This window comes from Asterias rubens, chromosome 2, assembly GCF_902459465.1.
Source record: "Asterias rubens chromosome 2, eAstRub1.3, whole genome shotgun sequence".
In the NCBI taxonomy this organism is placed as follows: Eukaryota; Metazoa; Echinodermata; class Asteroidea; order Forcipulatida; family Asteriidae; genus Asterias; species Asterias rubens.
In genome coordinates, this window is record NC_047063.1 from 3,336,395 (window position 1) to 3,356,875 (window position 20,481).

At 38.4% G+C, this 20,481-nt stretch overlaps 2 protein-coding genes across 4 annotated transcripts; both read right to left on the minus strand.

Moving 5' to 3' along the window:
- Window positions 1–4,712: 4,712 nt before the first annotated feature.
- LOC117307391 (octopamine receptor-like) lies at window positions 4,713–5,747 on the minus strand. Its single transcript, XM_033792132.1, has one exon. The coding sequence runs from the start codon at window positions 5,745–5,747 to the stop codon at window positions 4,713–4,715; it is 1,035 nt and encodes a 344-aa protein (XP_033648023.1).
- An 8,626-nt stretch (window positions 5,748–14,373) lies between these two features.
- Window positions 14,374–20,472, minus strand: LOC117304738 (protein UXT-like). 3 transcript variants are annotated; one of them, XM_033789343.1, is made up of 7 exons: window positions 20,433–20,472; window positions 19,722–19,868; window positions 18,948–19,029; window positions 17,939–18,012; window positions 17,111–17,218; window positions 16,519–16,582; window positions 14,374–15,915 (listed from the first exon to the last, which is right to left on the minus strand). In XM_033789343.1, the coding sequence occupies exons 2-7, from the start codon at window positions 19,793–19,795 to the stop codon at window positions 15,850–15,852; spliced, it is 468 nt and encodes a 155-aa protein (XP_033645234.1). In that variant the 5' UTR covers window positions 19,796–19,868; window positions 20,433–20,472; the 3' UTR covers window positions 14,374–15,849. The 3 variants fall into 3 exon arrangements, with proteins under 3 accessions (XP_033645234.1, XP_033645250.1, XP_033645242.1); XM_033789359.1 differs by lacking the exon at window positions 20,433–20,472 and adding an exon at window positions 20,210–20,230; XM_033789351.1 differs by lacking the exon at window positions 20,433–20,472 and adding an exon at window positions 20,206–20,226.
- Between the last annotated feature and the right edge of the window lie 9 nt (window positions 20,473–20,481).

Here is a 20,481-nt window from a genome sequence, read left to right on the forward strand (position 1 = left end):
TCTTTCTCGAAAACTACGTTACTTCAAGGTTACATCATGCAATGTCCGTAAGTCGAACATATATCTATTTATCCCCTTTGATTCCATGTCTGGTAATATAACTCGGTATCATTTTCTGTTTCGTGTTTTTGCAATTAAATATACCCCCGTCTCAAGGTTGCTCAATGTTTATGGGTTGGAGGATCTAAGGTGAATTCTGACGTGCATGATTTTAAACAAGAATAAACAGTTAACTATAAATAATAGTTAACTTGCTGGTATACTTGTTCCATTAACCATGTAATGGTTATCTTTTGAGTGAGTGTTGGCTCTGAAAAGAGTGTTTGGTCTCGAAGTTTCATTTGAACAGTACACTCAGCTCGTCTTCTGAAGAAAAGCCTGACGATTTTAAAAGTAGCCTATTGAGTAAAATCAATTAATGTTTGCATAATCACTCTTAAAGCAGTTGGACACTTTCGGTAAACAATATTGTCCAAAGGCCCACACTTCGTGTATCACAACTTATATATAAAATAACAAACCTGTGAAAATTTAGGCTCAATCGGTCATCGGAGTCGGGAGAAAATAACGGGAAACCCACCCTTGTTTCCGCACGTTTCGCCGTGTCATGACATGTGTTTCAAATAAATCCGTTATTCTCGATCGATAATTTAAAATTGTTTTAATGATTTCTCAAAAAGTAAAGCATTTCATGGAATAATGTTTCAAGAGAAGTCTTTCACCATTACCTTCTGTAAACCCTGTAAGTTATTTGTAAATCTGTGAACTTTTTTGTTTTCTGTTTCGAACGTGTATAATGGCTTTAAAGGGGTGGTACACGTTTGGTAATTATACTCAAAACAAATATTAACTTTAAAACTGACTTGGTAACGAGCATTGGAGAGCTGTTAAAAGTATAACACATTTTGGGAAACGACTCCCTCTGAAGTAACGTAGTTTTTTTGAGAAAGAGGTAACTTCTAACTGTCAGCACCCCCGCTGAATTGCCCAAGGAACCCCAAAATCACAACACCAAAACCAAACGCTTTCGAATCCTTCTTTAGTTATTAATGTTTACATTAAGTTTACAATCAATCATCAACTGCTCATAGGAATAATATGCAAATCCAAATTCTATAGCATAAAAATGCAACTCCAACTTCTACTTAGCAATAATATGCAACTCCAAATCCTACTCGAACTCGCTTAGCATCTAAATGCAATTCCAACTTCTACTTAGCAATTTAATATGCAACTCCAAATCCTGCTCAAATTCACTTAGCATCAATATGCAATTCCAACTTCTACTAGATATAATATGCAATTCCAAATTCTACTCAAATTCGCTTAGCATCAATATGCAATTCCAACTTCTACTTAGCAATAGTATGCAACTCTAAATCCTACTAAAATTTGCTTAGCATCAATATGCAATACCAACTTCTACTTAGCAATAGTATGCAACTCTAAATCCTACTAAAATTTGCTTAGCATCAATATGCAATACCAACTTCTACTTAGCAATAATATGCAACTCCAACTCCTAATCAAATTCGCTTAGCATCAATATGCAATTCCAACTTCTACTAGCAATAATATGCAACTCTAAAACCTACTAAAACTTGCTTAGCATCAATATGCAATACCAACTTCTACTTAGCAATAATATGCAACTCCAAATTCAGTCTCCACGTTCGCTAATTCTCTTGGCCAACTTTGAGGCCCTCCAAACATTCTTGCTCCAAAAAATACCTCCTCGATGCAACCTCCATGTATACATCAGTCCAGCCCTGCCGCGACTTCCCTGTCCGGCCCGACGTTTCATCTACTGATGGAGGCACTTCAACTGGGGCAACCTCGCCCATTCCCTGGCCACCATATATTGGATACTCTGTGACCTACCCGCATACTCTGTGCCATCTAAACAATAGAGTTTGTAATAATAAATAACACATAATAGTATGATTGACTATGGCCCTTCTGAACAAACTTTGAACTAAAAAAAAACATTTTGGATTACAGCGCTTTTCTGCCACAACTTTCTCAAATGTCTCAAGCAAATAAAATAGTATTTCTTGTAACTAAAGCAAGGTTACTCATTTCTAAATTAATATTGATTTATCAACACATTTTTGTTTCTTCGCACAAAATGCACTGAAAATATAGCAGTTATAAACAATAAATAAATTGTTAAACCTACAGTAAATCCTGTGTGTTTCTGCCTGCCGAGTATAATCTGGTTTCAGTGTTATATTATGGTGACAAATGAACCCTTCTATGCTTTATTTTTGAAGCCCATGATTTGAGCTGAGCATATAGAGTGCCGACGAAACTCTATTTTCGGTGTTGCTGGCACATCACAAATATCAGGTGGAAGAGCAGAGTGGCTGGGCAGTATGACCTTCTTGCTGTTAGCTCTTGCTGGATCTATCTGGCCAACACCCTAAACTTGGAATGTTCCCCCGGCTAACTACTTTGCCTAATCACCTTGAATAAATTTTATACTTCACCGACCCAGAGTTACATAACCTGAAACCTCTATACCTGAAACCCCATGCTAAAAGAACAAGGGAATGTCTAAAACCTCTACACTCCGGTGAACCTAATCAATGTCAACCTCACAGGAACTTTTAACAATAACCTGAAACTTAAAGGCACATTACTGCACAGGAAAATATACAAGAAAAAGTCCGAAATTTTGTGACACTCACTAAAATAATTAAAGACTTCTAGCCAGAAGTCTTTTAATCCGTTGTGAGAGCACACACATTCGTCCAAAAAAGGGTGTTTTTTCCTCTCATCATTTTCTTGCAACTTCGATGACTTAGCTCAAATTTTTGTTAGTGTATGCTTATGTTGGGATACACCAAGTGAGAGGACTGGTCTTTGACAATAACAAAACGTATACCTTTTTAAAATTATAAAAGCTTACTTTGTGGACTACAACGGTTTTCGATACTATAAGTATTTTTAAATATTTCACTTCAAAGTAATGTTGTTATATGGATAAATAGGATCTACATGTATATCAGTTTTTATCCCCTAAGTTTGAATCTGAGAAACATTATTGTCAGAGACGTTTCTTAGATTGTGTAAGTTCCAACCACGGAATATTCTGCCTGCATGCGTGGACCTAAAACCGCTCCGGATTCTTTTCGGCAATTAAATATCCACAGTTTAGTTTTATTGTATTAGGCCTATAGATAAAAGCAATCACCCTAATGGTTCAAAACTCCAAAGGTTGCATAACTCACTGTGTTTTTGTTGTCTGCTATAAAGGAATGAGAAAGAAAAAGGTACACACGGATAGTATAAAGATATCATTGTTGTTAACCACAATGCGAAACTGACTGTGTACAATTTGATTGGTTTTAGGTTTAACAAAAGAACAATTTACCAGAGTGGGATCTACAAGATGTAACTTGCCTTTCATACCGGTTTGACTTTTACTTTAAATTGATATAAACCACAGGGAAAACTGTCTGGGTAAATTTTCAATGATTTTAGGATTGACTAACTTAAAATTTACTAGAGTGGGATGAACCAACGACCTCCGGAAACGTGCCGGCGCTCTACGAACCGAGCTTTCTAGCCCTATGTTGGCGGTCTCCCAATGGTGTCAATATCTTTGTTCGGGGTGCCAGTCAGAAGCCATACAAACCATTAACGGCCGTGATCACACCCGTGATCATACCAAATTTACATTTGAATTGGAAAGGAAACAAAGATCAAGGTTTTGAAAGAAATACACACTCGATCGATAAGAGCTGATCTCCGCTATAAGGCAAGGACTTGCCCTATGCTGAGTCTAATCACGCATCAAGACGTTGTTTGTGTGAAGTGACATGTAGGCCTACCGATAATCTTATACAGCAATCCTCCAATCTAACCCATATATAATGCATGTTCCACATCCCATATCGGCACGCAAGGGTTTCTCTGAAGTAATCCAAGTTCAAGGGTGCACCCCGCATTAAAAGTACCTTTGGTAATTATTGTCAAACGCCGGTATTTTGTGTTGTGTGATAGGCCTACAGCTTACGTAGCTTTATCAGTCATCTGCTGTCTCAGAAAGACAATTGTCTTTTTATGAGTATATTTATGAGTATTATCTATTATCGAAACCACGGCGTCGACTCCAGATTCGGCTCAGGCTAGCTTGGCCCGCGGTTGTTATCATGGCAAAAATTGCGCGTGCTTTGCGTATGTGCTCTGGGCTTCAGGTGGGAGAATGGAGCCTGAAGCCGAAAGCCGTGGTTTTGAAAACGGACATACAACGTGTGGGGTTAAACGGCATGGTTCAACCATGGTTCAACTAGTGCACCGACGAAACGTACTGACCAGTTGATGAAATATTCATGGCAAAGACATTTTCAAGAAATGAAAAAAGACCACTAATAGGTTTATAATTTAAATACTGTGAATTTTCATGCTGTTTTATGACAGTGTTTTATTTCGCCGACCACAAAAAGATGTAAGAAAAGCCATATAACGCTTCCAAATACAAACTATATAGATCCATGCCAGTCTTGCGCCTTGTGAAGTGTATGCACATTGTGAATGAATCAGCATAATAAATACCGCCAACATCTTCGTAATTTTGTTTAATTCCAGTAATTTATGTGCATTTGCATTTTTTTTTTACACATCTTCAGACTAAAATAAAGATACAAGATATACATGTAGACAAATTTGCATACAATAAGTGAATGAGATCATTAGTTTCCTAACAGCTAGCTACTGAATCCATTTTCCATTTGAACTGCCATTGTGCCGCTTGCATTGTGCACACCGGACTCTCTGGCGCTATCGTCTCGGATGTGTACCATGGCATTGCGGCGCCGGCAAAACACAAGCATCATCCCCTCACGAAACTGTTGGTACTTCAGGGCGTACACGAACGGGTTAATGCACATGTTGCACGTAATCAACACAACGGAAAGGTGGTAGAACCAACCGTTGAAGTCCAGTGAGCCCCCGAAGTTGTAGTTCAGGTAAGCGAGCTGATTTGGGCTCCAGCACACAGCGTAGACGGCCACGACCAACGCCAATACCTTGAGGACGTTCTTCTCCACGCGGAGGCGCATCCTTTGATCCCTGCTTGCGACGTCGGCGTGGTTGTGCTCTCCCGTCGTGGTCTTCCACTGTCGCCTCACCTCCCAGAGCATACTGCAGTAGGCAAAGATCATCACACACAGAGGGACAAAGTAGTAGAAAATCACCGTACTGATGCCTAGGGACGCCTGTAACCCAATGGCGATTCGGCTGATCTGGCAGATGCTACCCTCTGTCACGTCATAAATGAATATCAGATAGCTGATCAGGAAAAACCCGCACAGCCAGCATAGAGGAAAGAATCTTAGTACCCGACTCTGACAGAAGACTGTCCCATGGTGAAGGGGGCGCAGTATGGCGTGGTACCGTTCCAATGTCAACCCAACTAGGTTGATAGTCGATGCCATATAGCACGCCCACACCGGGTACTTGTTGAACCACAACTTGCAAGCAGCCGAGGGCATGATGTAATCCCCGGGTAGAGCCGTCTCCGATAGGAGGATGGTCAGTACGAAGACCGCACTGGTCAGGTCTATTGCGGATTGGTGGAGGATGAAGTAGTTTGTGACCGTCTGCATCTTCCTGACCGATGAGATGATGATGATGACAAGACTGTTGCCTAATAGTCCAGCGATGCCAACCACGAGGTATGTTGGAAGGAGCCAGCGGTGTTGCATTGGGGTTCCACCCGGGGCTTCTGTTGAGTTGTCCATCATCTGAAAGTAAATCAAATACTTTGCATTGAAAAAAAAAAGTTAAAGGGTTAGGCCTGTATGCGTCGTTTTCGAAAGAGCAAGAGCACCAAATGCACTCTTAGTTAGGAAGTTGAGACTTTCAGGGGAACCGATGGTACTTACCAAGGGGATGGGAGGCAATCGCTTTCGCTGCCTCTTGGGGTATCAGGCCTGGAGAGATGAACACAGTTTTGTTCAAGGTGCGACCAGACTACTCTGTTAAAGAGTGAAAAACCATTCCGCCATGCCTCTTAAAAAAAAAGCCAACTGGTGGACAACTCTTTTTCGAGTGAAAACCGGGTACTTTCAACTCGATTTAGAGTGAATTTTGTTCCGATTTCACTCAGAAAGAGTGACGCCGATTGACTTTCAATCTCAAAAGGGCGAAACTGACACCACTCGGAGGGGAGAGCGAATGTTTTACTCTACATTAAAAGATAGAGCCGCAAATAGAGCTTGCCGTTCCAATGCTCGTTGCTATACGTCGGTCGTGCTAATAGGTTGATATAAAGGCAGCATTGTAGCGAAAGTGTAACTGTTTTTCTGACCAAATTGTTCTGAGACAGATTTCGTTCTAATAATACATTTGTATAATGTTTACATAGGCCTACTATACATGTACAGTATATGCGAGTATGTGTTACGCCATCGTATTGAAAATGTGCTGATACCTTTTCTATTCATCTACAGTAGAAGACTCGGTCCTGTTATAAACTTAAACGTATTATGTGTTTTTTTAAATCAATAGAATGTAGTTTTGATATTAATGGACACTCATCTGAAATCTTCGTAATTATCTATCAAAAATGAAGTCGAAACCTCAAGGTCTCGCGAGAACTAGAACCACTTATGCCGTTGACGGTGTGCGTCAAAATGCCATTACGTTGACGTCATGTGTGGGATTTTGCTGGGATTATACCTCAATGCTGCAACAGAGCGGCTATACAAAACTGAGCTCTCACTTTGACATTAACATGTGATGTAGTATCGGGGCTTTCCGCCAATCGTTCTTAAAAGGGAGGGGTAAATTTGTTATATATCTCATGTAAACTCAATTTACTCGTTAATTGCATGTTTTAAACAATAATTTTAGCAAAGATCACCTGTCAAGTAATTAGTAAAAGGCACTGGACACTATTGGACAAAAAAAACTTAAAATAATTGTTAGCACAAAACCTTACTTGGTAACCAAGCATCAGACTTTTGATAACATAAAACGTTGTGAGAAACTGCAGTAACATAGTTTTTGAGAAAGAGGTAATTTCTCACTCAATATAATGAAAAGGCTTTCATTAGGCACCTAAAAGCACACGAACTTGTGCGACAAGGGTGTTTTTTTCCTTTCATTATTTTCTTGCAAATTCGACGACCAACTAAAAGCCGGACATATGTCAGGATATAATGATCAACCCGTATCTAAATGTCAAACTTGCCCAAATGGGAATATTGCGTATAAAATCAGTGGTTAAAGGCACTGGACACTATGTAATATACTCTAAATGAATGTTAGCAAAGAACTTACTTGTTAACAGGCAATGGAGAGCTTTTGATAGTATAAAACATTGTAAGAAACGGCTCCATCTGAAGTAACACAGTTTTCGAGAAAGAAGTAACTTTCCACTAAAATATTTGAATTTGATTTCGAGACCTCAGAATTAGATTTTGAGGTCCCGAAATCAAGCATCTGAAAGCACACAACTTCGTGTGACAAGGTTTTTTTTCTTCTTTCATTATTATCTCGCAACTTCGACGGCCAATTGAGCTCAAATGTTCACAGGTTTGTTATTTTATGCATAAATGTTGAGATACAAAGTGAGAAGTGTGGTTACTGACAATTTTACCAATTAATGTGTCTAGCGTCTTTAAGCTGGACTTGTTTTTCCCCCGTCAAATTTGAAAACGCTTCTGGGCTTGACTTAAAGTTTCCACACAGTTCATCTCCTGATAAGCCGGAGCTTCTAATTATGGTTTGTCATGGTTTGTCCGCCCGATCCGAAGGCACTCTGTGTGTGCGCGTTGTGTCCTGTGAGTATGGACTAATCTTTCACACGATTCCACTCGCACAAATTAATCATGATTGCCTAATCTTCAATTTCTATAACGCTTAAGAAGGACATTCGCATCAGGTTTTTATGAAACAGGATATTCTGTTTCTCTCGTGTGAGTAGTTTACCCCGTGAGATAGTTATTCTTGGCTCAAGCAATCCATAACAGCGTTTTCCAGCATCTTTTCAAATAACCAACGCAAAGAATATCTGCACCCCCTTTCAGCTGCCCCCCCCCCCCCCAAAAAAAAAGAAAAAAACATTCTTGTTGTCTGCTCAGCACTGTAAGGTAATTGAGTTCAATTTGTACGGATTTCGTTAAACTGTCTTTGCATACTTTGAGCTCCTGGTAAATGGGGTTTTTTGATTATCGAGAGTGTGGTCATAAAAAAAAATTAATCTGAAAAAGAAACATTCGTTTTCTGGATCAATATATAATTTTTGTTTGGGTTGATTGTTTCAAGTTTATACGCATTTTTCTTTTCTTCATTTCTTATATGAAATTGCCATTAGGGACCTTATAATAAGCAGACGTTTCTATTTGTTAAGAATGTAAGTATACTTGATTTTTTTCCAAATTTCAAACACTCCACATTGTATCTATACATAATAATCTATTTTGGTAAAAATCCATAATGCGCCTATTTGTATTCGCTGCCTTTCGAATTCACTAATTAAAGGATTGTCCTTTTTTGTTCACCGTGATGATGATGGCAGGGTCAACTTATATAGTGGAAATTTCTTTTTATTTGCCGTTACGTTTCGCCCAATCAAATCACGGCTATGATAATAACCACACTGATTACGCTGTACGTAGATAATGTGTTTACCTCTTCGCGCTCTTTAATGATTGTATTTTTCTTTCACTCTGGAAAAAAAACATGTGGAGAATTCTAGGCCGTTGGATTTCTCTGAATGATTTAATTATTAATCCCTCGTTTCGAAATTTCTGGCAGTAGTTAAATAATATCAAGAGTTGATTTGTTGATTTGTGAATCGACGTCAGCAAATGCAGCAGGCGGTCAGATATACGTGGAGGTGTTTAACTGATGAAGTACGTGCTAAAACAAACATTTTACTTAATTGTTGTTTTGAGGCACACAGGCGACAGCTTTTTAATCATTCGCTTTGATGTGAGATTCGAATTAGCCTACTGTTATTTTGAAAGTTTTGAAAGGCAGTGGACACTATTTGTAATTACTCAAAATAATTATTAGCATAAAACCTTTCTTGGTGACGAGTAATGGGGATAGGTTGATGGTATAAAACATTGTGAGAAACGGCTCCCTCTGAAGTGCCATAGTTTTCGAGAAAGAAGTAATTTTCCACGAATTTGATTTCGAGACCTCAAGTTTAGAACTTGAGGTCTCGAAATCAACCATCTAAACGCACAAAACTTCGTGTGACAAGGGTGTTTTCTTCTTTTATTATTATCTCGCAACTTTGATGACCGATTGAGCTCAAATTTTCACGGGTTAGTTATCTTATGCATATGTTGTGATACACCAACTGTGAAGTCTAGTCTTTGACAATTACCAATAGTGTCCACTGCCTTTAAGGCATGGATTGTATGATTCGTTTTTCGGGAAGAGAATATTCATAAACATTTTTGTTTTCAATTAAAAAACACAGATGAACAACCACCCTGCATGGCCCTGCATGAGTAATGTTCATCAAATTAAATGATGACCGTTTGATTTAAAAGAACAACAAAGAATCAAGACAAAAATTATGTGACGTCGTGTCGGGAACTTAAATTGTTTGCGTGCAATTACGTCTTGGTTTTGCATGTGGAACTTTGTATACACTATTCCCTAGACAAAGAGAAGAAAGAACAGAGATTTGGGAGATTTTCGAAAGCTTTTTCCCAACAGTTATTTTTACAAAAATAACCAAACCTGTATGCCTATACTCTCTAAATGTAAACGAGTGAAAAACACCACTCTTTACATTTCGAGTTGTCCCTTAAATGGCTCTTTAAAACGAGTGGTCGTTATTAATTTACTCTTCTAGAAGGGTTTCACTTCAGGACAGAGTGAAAAATCACTCCAAAAGATGCAAGCTTCAATCTAAAAGAGTGGAAGACCACTCGAAAAAGAGTTGTCCCTCATATGGCTCTTCAAAGAGTGCCTTTGCACTCTTTTGCATTTAGAGAGTACTTTTGTATTTAGACAGGATATATTTAGTGATTGAAGAAGCAATCCGGGGGTGGGGTGGAGAAATAAACGGAAGCACAAGCCTGATCAACATTTTAGTGGATCAACACCAACTACTTGCCCCGGGCATGTAGCCAACTACTTGCCCCGGGCATGTAGCCAACTACTTGCCCCGGGCCTGTAGACAAGTGAAAACTCAAGCCCTATGTAAATGGAATTTTTTTTATTTCTCATCATGGCACATATTCACAGATCTGCTTTAAGCAGAAAATAGTGTTTACAAATGTCTGCTTAGCGAATATGAGCGGGTTACCAGTCACAGATGATACATGATGAGAAATGGTGTTTTGGCTGATAACTACTTTTAGTATAAACATACTTTTGTTGTACTTATCTCACGCTCGTATTTTGTTTTATCATGTAACCATTATTTAAGAGCGCAGTTTCATAGGGTTGTATGTAAGCCCCCATAGGTATGATTACAATGGAGGAGATAACAAAGAAATGACGTATGAAAAGCTGCCTAATAGCGTTTACAAAAATCCCAAAATGACTGATAAAGTGTTACGATGTAATTTTACTTTGTACATCACATTTTGTTAAGAAATCTTTGTACAGAACCCCCATAACACGAATACTACAGCTGCAACCACAATGCAAACAGCTTAGATCATCCACACCTTCCCATCAGCCTATCGTGCCCAGAACCCCATGCTCTGTCAGTTGCAGATCGCTCACTCTCCTGTTTTGGACCAAAAGTATGGAACACTCTCCCTAACCACATCAAGGATGCTAATTTTCAAGAAACTCCTCAAAATGTTATATATCCCAACAAGTGTATCCAAATTAATTTCATCCAACTGTCTTGAGCGCCTTTGAACAACTTTGGTTGATTTTGGCGCTATATAAATTCCCTCTGATTGATTGATTGATTGATTGAATACAAAAAACTACATAACACCCCAACACCACCAACAAACATTAACCCACTCCCCAACCACCACAAACAAAACCCAACTGTATAACTATTACCACAACAAACATACATACCCAGAATGCTACAGAAAATGCAGTCACTCTTTAAAGGGAAGGTACACGTTTGGTAATTTATTACTCAAAACAAATATTAACTTAAAAACTGACTTGGTAACGAGCATTGGAGAGCTGTTGGTAATATAAAACAATATGGGAAACGACTCCCTCTGAAGTAACGTAGTTTTTAAGAAAGAGGTAATTTCTCACTCAAATAATAAAAGAAATTTTAGCTAGAAATCTTTTATTCCTATCTGAAAGCACACAAATTTGTCCAACGAAGGGTGTTTTTTCTTTCATCATTTTCTCGCAACTTCGATGACCAATTGAGCCCATTAATGTTCACACGCTTGTTATTTTATGCTTATGATGGGATACACCAAGTGGGAACACTGGTCTTTGACAATTACCAAACGTGTATACAGTGCCTTTAATAATCATGAAATGTTAGGTAAAAACCTACCTGACTTTTCGATTCTTGATGTTCTGTGTCGTCCGCGGTATAGCGTTTCAATTTGAACCACCGGAAAGATGCACCCTTTAGCACATCGTTAACCGAATCAATGTAGAGTTGATCATAATCACATTATAAATGCATAACGAACAGGCTTAGGGGAAAAAGACCAATCAAGACTGTATTATACACATCCGTGCAGCGGGTGCTTCTGCGTCTTTCTGCTGCAACGGTCAGTCGGGTAACTAGTTACTCCGTCATGACTTGCTCACTTCAGATCTAACGCACATGGATTAAATCGTTACCATGGTGATTGACAATAATAAAACTATAAAAGCAGTGGGTTGTGCGGACAAGATCAATTTGACCTACACAAAAGTATGCCTGCATGGTACCCAAAATTGAATTTGTAAAGGTTCGACTGATTGGTTCAGGGCTGATCAAACAAAAACAAGTAATACAATTATCTGGTTTCTACTTAGTCAGTATGCATTAAGTCAGTCGACATGCCCACAACTGAAAATAAGATATTGTATCCATGCTGATAATTGCAAACCCTCACTTAAAGGCAGTGGACACTATTGGTAATTACTCAAAATAAAAAATTAGCATAAAACCTTTTTCGCTGACGAGTAATGGGGAGAGGTTGATAGGATATAACATTGTGACAAAAGGCTCCCTCTGAAGTGATAAAGTTTTCGAGAAAGAAGTAATTTTCCACGAATTTGATTTCGAGACCTCAAGTTTAGAATTTGAGGTCTCGAAACCAAGCATCAGAAAGCACACAACTTCTTGTGACAAGGGTGTTTTTTTTTCTGTCATTATTATCTCGCAAATTTGACGACCGATTGAGCTCAAATTTTCACAGGTTTGTTATTTTATGCATATGTTGAGATACACCAACTGTGAAGACTAGTCTTTGACAATTATCAAATAGTGTCCTTAACCCAAACATCGGTCCCACAACAAATATTTAAGCATAAAAATAATATGTTATAAATTAATGGAATACCATCACCACAGTGTTCTAGGAATAGTATTATTTAGTTCATCTTCATCCAAAAGATACTTGCGAGGTTCGCTGTCTGTTATCAGCCAGCACTTGCCGACTCCGTTTCTCAAATCACAAAACACACTCCCATGCAGCACACGGCCACAGTTCACAGGGTGGTGGAGCCCACAGGCGGTAGTGGCTCCGGGGTGTCCTAGTGTCGCTGGCAACCCCCACTTACAAGCCGTCTAAGAAAAGAGAACAAGAATATACCACACCCAGTTACTTAGCCCTATAGCTTTATAAACACTACATTCTTGTGAAACACACTTCGTTCTTCCTCAGAAATAAATGCAGAAAATATTATACTCAAAATGCCATTGCGTCTACATCGGGCGTTGCCCCTCCGTTTTACAGACAAGCAATATCTATTAAATCACAACTTTATGTATATGTTAATAACACAATGAAATTAAATCAACTTATCGGTTCTCATCCGTAGATGATCGCAGAAGCAAAACCGGCACAACACTTGGGCAAAATCAAACCCACAAAACACGCAGCAATACAAAATGCTGGCCGGCGTCTCAGTCAACGGTCACAAGCTTACTGTACCAAAAACACACATTTTCACACTCCACTCGTACCCCCATATCACATTATACAAGAAAAGAGGGGTTAATGACCTGTGAAACCACAGCTAAAAGGCCAAATAAAAGAAAAAGATTACTTAGACTTGACTCAAGTCACAATCCCGTGCCATCCCCAGGAAAATACTGTTCCAAAACCGGGATCACATTTTGTTTTATAGAAAGTTGGGGGTATATGCTTATTAGGGACCTCTCATACAAGAATGTGACTTGAATCAAGTCTACAGAATACTAGGAGTAGTGAACAATCTAGCCACTAGTGCAGACATTCCGAAGAGAGGGGTAAAAGAAACCCTATCGATAATTTATTTTTAGTCACATACGAATAGTCATTGTGACAGAGGTTTATCGCAGAACTGAGAGAGTACAAGCCTCACATGTGAGTAATATCGTACTACTTTCTTATTTCTTTCAAACACATTTTTTGAGGGGAACATTAACGATTTGCAGCGAAGTTAATATATCTGTATTCTGAGCAAAAATGCCATATGTCCACGCAAATCAAATTCACGTATTCCACGATGTGATTCAATTGTAACCATTTCTTTTTTAAAGATGGACACTATTGGTAATTGTCAAAGACTAGTCTTCTCAACATGCATGAAATAACAAACCTGTGAAAAATTGAGCTCAATCGGCTGTCGAAGTTGCGAGACAATAATATAAGAATAAACACCCTTGTCCCACAAAGTTGTGTGACTTTCAGGTGTTGATTTCGAGACCTCAAATTCTAAATCTGAAGTCTCGAAATAAAATTCGTGGAAAATTATTTCTTCCTTGAAAACTACATTACTTCAGAGGGAGCCGTTTCTCACAATGTTTTATATTATATAACTGACATACAGATCTTTGTCATTTGATTGGTGGAACAATCCAAATTTTACCTTGCGATAATATTCCTCCCATTCCACTCTGAGCCACTCAATATTTGTATACTATCAACCTTTCCCCATTACTCGTTACCAATAAAGGTTTTATGCCAATAATTATTTTGAGTAATTTACCAATAGTGTCCACTGCCTTTAACTTAAGTTAGTGGACATGCTTACCCCACTTTAAAATAAGAACTTTGATATCATAATTAATAAGGCAAATTTTACGCTATGTTGCAACAAATCTTGTTACATCTTGGTCAATTATGAACGGATTATGTTCATTCAATGGGATGTGTAAGTTACAATCAACAAACCACCCATTTCTTAAGCAAATGTCACAATGTCTTATTAAGAAAATAGAAGATCCAACACTACAAACAGACAACGTTCAACAAATTATAGAAAGAATATGTTTTATTCTGCCACAAATCAAAAGAAAATATAGTACAAAACAGCAATGAATAGAAAGTTGAATGAAACAAGTGATTACCCCCCCCCCCTGGAAGGGGCATGTTTTATCACATTAATATGTTCTCTGATCCTATAATTCACTGTATTGTCATACTCATTCCGTCTCCATTTAAAAGTCTTGAGACAAGCATCAGGATCTGTCATTGAAACTGCTATTTTTCCCACTAGACTCTCCCCTGAACTCACAAGTTTCTTGCGACGCTCAGTTTCATAGTTATATACTCAAACTCTTATTATCATGCTCTCTGTTCCTATCCTTTACTGTTTGGTTATTCCATTTCAATTGAAACGTCTTGAGACATGTATCAGGATCTGTAATTGAAACTGCTGCACAGTCTGCTCAGCCGAGGATATTTTTTCCACTACACTCTCCCCCGAATTCACAATTTCTTAGAAAGCTCAGTTTCATAGTTCTCTTATTAACTCTTATTTGCATGCTCTCTGTTCCTATCCTTTATAACTGTATTGTCATACTCATTCCATTTCAATTGAAACGTCTTGAGACAAGCATCAGGATCTGTAATTGAAACTGCTGCCCCTTCGGAGGATAGTTCTCTTATAAACTCTTATTGGCATGCTCTCTGTTCCTATCCTTTATTACTGTATTGTCATACTCATTCCATTTCAATTGAAACGTCTTGAGACAAGCATCAGGATCTGTAATTGAAACTGCTGCCCCTTCTGCTTAGCGGAGGATACTTTATCATTACACTCTCCCCTGAATGCACAAGTTTCTTGTGACGCTCAGTTTTATAGTTATCTGATCTAACTCTTATTATCATGCTCTCTAATCCTATCCTTTACTGTATTGTCATTCCATTTCAAGTGAAACGTCTTGAGACAAGCATCAGGATCTGTCATTGAAACTGCTGCCTATCGGAGGATACTTCTCCACTCCTCCCCTGAAACTCACAAGTTTCTTGTGAATCTCAGGTTCATAGTTCTCTAATTAACTCTTCTGACAACTGTACACTCGCACTTAGTGCGGGATGTGTTGTTGAAAATGCTGCACCTTCTTCTCAGGTGGGATATTTCTCCACTAGACTCACCCCTGAATTCACAAGTTTCTTAAAGAGCTCAGTTTCATAGTTCTCTCGTCGATTCTTCTGATGACCGAGTACCATGTACTGTACAAATTATAGCGATTGTTTCAGCCATTTATCCAACAGGGCGAACCCTTCCCTCTCCCCTAATAGCATAAGTTTGTTATGGAGCTCAGTTTCATAGTTTTCTCACTATATATTCTGATAACTGTACAAATTACAGCGATTGTTTCAGCCATTTACCCAACAGGGCGAAGCCTTCCCTCTCCCCTAATAGCATAAGTTGCTTATGGAGCTCAGTTTCACAGTTCTCTCACTAGTTCCTTCTTATAACTGTACAAATTACAGTGAGTGTTTCAGCCATTTACCAAACAGGGCGATCTCTTTCATCAACTACGTCCTTCTGCAGGTTCTGTAACTCTCTCAAACCCTGCATAGAAAATCAAGCAACAAACCATGGGTATGTTTAAACTGATTACGAATTACATGAGAAACTAATCATTAAAGGGGCAGGAAAGTAATCACAGTGTAGCAGTTTAAAAAGGGCTGGTTTAAACAAACATTATGTGACGAGTCTATGTGTTTTTGAATTAGGACTGTTCCTTAAGCCTTCAGAACATGTGATGTGAAAGATACCTAGGGGTGAGGGTCATTGCTTACTAAAAGGTCTGAAAATGGCATCCAAACTACGAGGTACATTGAAATGATGGCATTACAAACGTACCCCTAGAGGTATAGATTTCAAGGAGCTACTGGGAGCAGTAGCCACAGCACTAGAGCAGGAGTTTTTGTTTTGTCTCAAGACAATAACAGCTATTTTTGTGAACAAGCTGACATAAAAAAAGTCTGAATTAAGTTCAAAATTTCTCATCTCTGAATATCATCTCCAACTTGGTATCATATTATTGATCAATCACAATCAGAAATTCCCACACTCTTGAAATACCCATTAACTCCTGTGGGCAGAGAATCAATAATGGTTCGCTCAAATAGACAGGTGCCGATACCAGGAATGATAAATTATTGTATTTACCTCATAGACGAGCTTGATGTTAGCTTTGATCTGGGCGGAATCCTTTGACAGCTTTTCACTCTGACTGAATATTTGAAAAAAATGGAAAATAACACTAACATCAAGGTTCTTACATTCAACAGACAACTTGGTGATCACTTAACCATAAGAAAAATTACTTCTGCTTGATTTTCATTCTTTACATTGTTCTGCTCCTCAGTATAATTGTCCATTAATTACCCCCTTATAATCCGTCTAGACGTCTTAGATCATCCACTTCTTCATACCGGTTGTTCCCCAAACCCACAACAATTGGGGAGATAAGCTCATGCTGGTCACCTGCTTTGGAATAACCTGCCTCTTAATATCCGCAACATGACATCTGTTCATAAAGAGGCCCTCAAAGCCCACGTTTTCACAGCTGCTTTTCATTAATTTTTTGTGTTTCTTCCTTGCGCAATGAACATCACTTGTGGTGGATACCGGCGCACTGTAAGTGTTGTTCTTATTATTATTATTATAGAGCTAGGCAAAAATTGTGAGTCCTGGGCAAGCCTGCCCAACACCGCCCATCGTGGTTTCAACACTGATGCTGGTTTCTAAACCTTCTTACCTAGTCAACTGTTGCACTTTCTTGTCTATGAACTTGAGAGCTTCAGGCAGTGTGAACTCAACAAAGAATCCAAACCCGACCAGGATATAGATCCTACTTGCATCAGGTCTGTCAAAATAACATATCAAGATCAGTCATCAAGTCTAACAACACATACACAAATACATCTAGAAGATAACAACAGTAACATATGAAAATTGCAGAAACCGATTAGTTATCAGCACCGAATTCAAGCTCTGGTGTTTCTGATCAGCAGAGTAATGGGTTTGAGTCCTGGTTGTAACACTTGTGTCCTTTAAAAGCAACACCCTTAACCATGATTGCTTCGTAAAGGTGGGGAAGTAGTGCTTTCTGCTCTGCCAGCCAGGCTTCTGATGGATGATACCCTGGCCTATACATATGGACTGTAAAGGGGGTAACCTGATTTCAGCCACAGTACTATGTGGCAATGGCCCCTGGAAAAGTATATTGTATATTTTGTTTAAATTGTGGTTCTGAAAGAAACAGATGGACTCAATGTTTCACACAGTATACTCTGTTCGTTGTCAGGATCTAGAGTTCATCAAAAACAGGAACTCATTGTATGCCACTTCTTTTTCCCTATCTATTTCACAGATCTTCATCAAATTATGTTATGTGCTGTTTGGTTTTGGCAATTTTAGACAAGGAGTGTGTGGGCCCTTGGGGTGAGTTTTCTTATTCACAGCAGTAGTAAGTAAAGAAAACATGTACAGAGTAAAGCCCCACTACGATATGAGATCAACATTTTTTTTATATTTTTGACTTCCATTGTTCAAAATCATACCATCATGCCTTGTAGTCACTTACATATTTGCTTGTACATAGAAGTTGCATCCTAGGTCAATTTTAGTTTTCAGTCCTTCCTTAATGACATCAGCATCCTAGACATAGACAAAAAGGGTTTACAGTTGATTGTTAGTCTAATGATCAATGCTTTGCTAAACTGTTGCTACATTGTTGTCAATACATCTAAAAATGGTGTTTCATGGCCAAGTGGTTTAAAGCACCAAACTCAAGCTCTGGTGCTTTTGATCAAATTTGTGTAGGTTAGATGCCCAATTGTCATGGCACTCAAGGGTTCTTGAGCAAGATACTTAATCCTTTAGATGGGACATTAGCCTGTACAGTGCAAGTTCAGTGTACTAGGGTTGGTAGTGCACGTAAAATAACCTAGAACACTTATCGTGGAAGAGTAGGGGGTTACCCTGGTGTTTCTTGTGTACATAACAAGTACTCTTATTAGATGTTTCCCCAGGCTTACGACCAACAGTGATTAAAGGCAGTGGACACTATTGGTAATTACTCAAAATAATTATTAGCATAAAACCTTACTTGGTAATGAGTAATGGGGAGAGGTTGATAGTAAAGAACATTGTGAGAAACGGCTCCCTCTGAAGTGATGTAGTTTTCGATAAGGCAGTATTTTTCCACGAATTTGATTTCGAGACCTCAGATTTAGAATTTGGGGTCTCGAAATCAAGCATCTGAAAGCACACAACTTTGTGTGACAAGGGTGTTTTCTTTCTTTCATTATTATCTCGCAACTTCGACGACCAATTGAGCTTGAATTTTCACAACTATGTTATTTTATGCGTATGTTCAGACATACCAAGTGAGAAGACTGGTCTTCGACAATTTACCACTAGTGTCCAATGTTATCCTTGGTTTAATTACCAGAAATTTGTATTATTAATAATAAAAAAAAACAATTTTGATCAAAGTCCCTTATGAAGACAACCTTGAATATTGAGTTCACTTTGATGTAATTTGTAAAAGCACAATCAAATTAGAATATCCTGACTGGGTGTAGATTTACCTGAAGTTTTTCAACGGTGGTTTTCAATTGCAGATAATCCGCTAACTGCTTGTAGATGTCGTCCCTGCGCTCCAAGACTTTCCTGAAGGAGGTAAAACAAATCAAAACAAGTTAAAAGTTGTGCACAGTTCTGACACTGAATCAACTTTGCAGCTGTTGGATTAACAGCAGCATGTATAGTACACTGTAGTACAGATTATTTTTGTTGGGGGGGGGGGGTACAAGAAAGCACATTAGCCAACTGGCAAATCCTTTTAATTTTCTGCTTAGTACAAAGGAGCAGGCCACCAGTCATAAACTGTAAATGAGACATGATATTTTGGCTGGTAAGCTTATTCTGAAAGCATAATTATTTTGTACTTGGGTACTTTTTGTGCTTAAAGCAGATCTATGAAACTGGGATCAGGTGTAGTATGGACCTTTATCAGGGTGTGGTCGTCTTGATTTTTCTCTTATTCAAACCAATGTAACCCAACTGCTGAGAATGGACAAAAAAATAGTCTGGTTCCTTTCTTAGAAGCAAATTTTAACATTCATTGCTGCAAATTGATACAAGGAACATGACCAAGATGGACGCAGCATGATTAAGGTCAATGTTGAATGAAGCCTGTTTACCAACTGGCATTTCAATTCAATGAGAGCAAGTTTGATGACTCGCCGGTTTAATACAGATATTCTCCACATGATTTCAAATAAAAAGTTGTACCTTCTTTCACTTCATTACTTGGCACAGTCCTAGACTGAAAAGACAAGAGAATTAATTTGAGGACTTACTGGAGATCTTTTCTTAAGACTTCATTGACAAACTTCTCATACTGCGTGACTTTTGTTGACACATTGTCCTCCATTGTTACTGTCTTGTTGTATTTAACTCACATCATTACAAAGAATTAAGTGTGCACTTAATTAGCATTCTAGAATCTGTAGAAAAAGAAAGCTGTAATTAATGTAGTTAAAATAAAAGGCACTTGGTAATTACTCAAAATATTTGTTTGCATAAAAACTTACTTTTTACTTGGACCCTTGGAGTTGAACTTGGATATAATAACCATGGAGCTATAAAACCTCCATGCCATGGTAAAAAAACGAGCAATGGTGAGCTGTTGGTTGATAGTATAAAACACTGTGAGAAATGGCTCCCTCTTATGTAGTTTTTGAGAAAGAAGTAATTCCTCAGTAAAGTATTTAAACTGATTTTGAGACCCGGCTTGAGTACGTGACATATATGAATGATGATGACAACAAACGGTCGACATACATACACAGAAATGACAGACGACAAATCGAGGGGCTCATCTGTCAGTATTTACTCAGCTCAGTCCATCCAGTGTCATCGTAAACATCAACATATTTAGGAGTAATCTAGGCCAACAAAAGGTACTGCTGGAAACACGTTTAACACCATCACTGTCACTTCAACATCGTCATTTTGTTCCAAAATTATTTTACAGTTTAAATATTTGGTAAAACATTGAAATTACCTACCTATCTGTCGTGTTGGAACTGGACTGCTCGCATCGCATTGATTGCTACA

What these genes read in the sequence shown, in the direction of transcription:
- LOC117307391 (XM_033792132.1), bottom strand. Translation starts at nt 5,747, where the DNA reads ATGGACAACTCAACAGAAGCCCCGGGTGGAACCCCAATGCAACACCGC.
- LOC117304738 (XM_033789343.1), bottom strand. Translation starts at nt 19,795, where the DNA reads ATGGAGGACAATGTGTCAACAAAAGTCACGCAGTATGAGAAGTTTGTC. An exon ending in AAAGTGCAACAGTTGACTAG is followed by an intron (nt 16,583 to 17,110) that starts GTAAGAAGGTTT and finishes TCAAATATTCAG; the next exon opens with TCAGAGTGAAAAGCTGTCAA. An exon ending in ACATCAAGCTCGTCTATGAG is followed by an intron (nt 15,916 to 16,518) that starts GTAAATACAATA and finishes TTTTCTATGCAG; the next exon opens with GGTTTGAGAGAGTTACAGAA.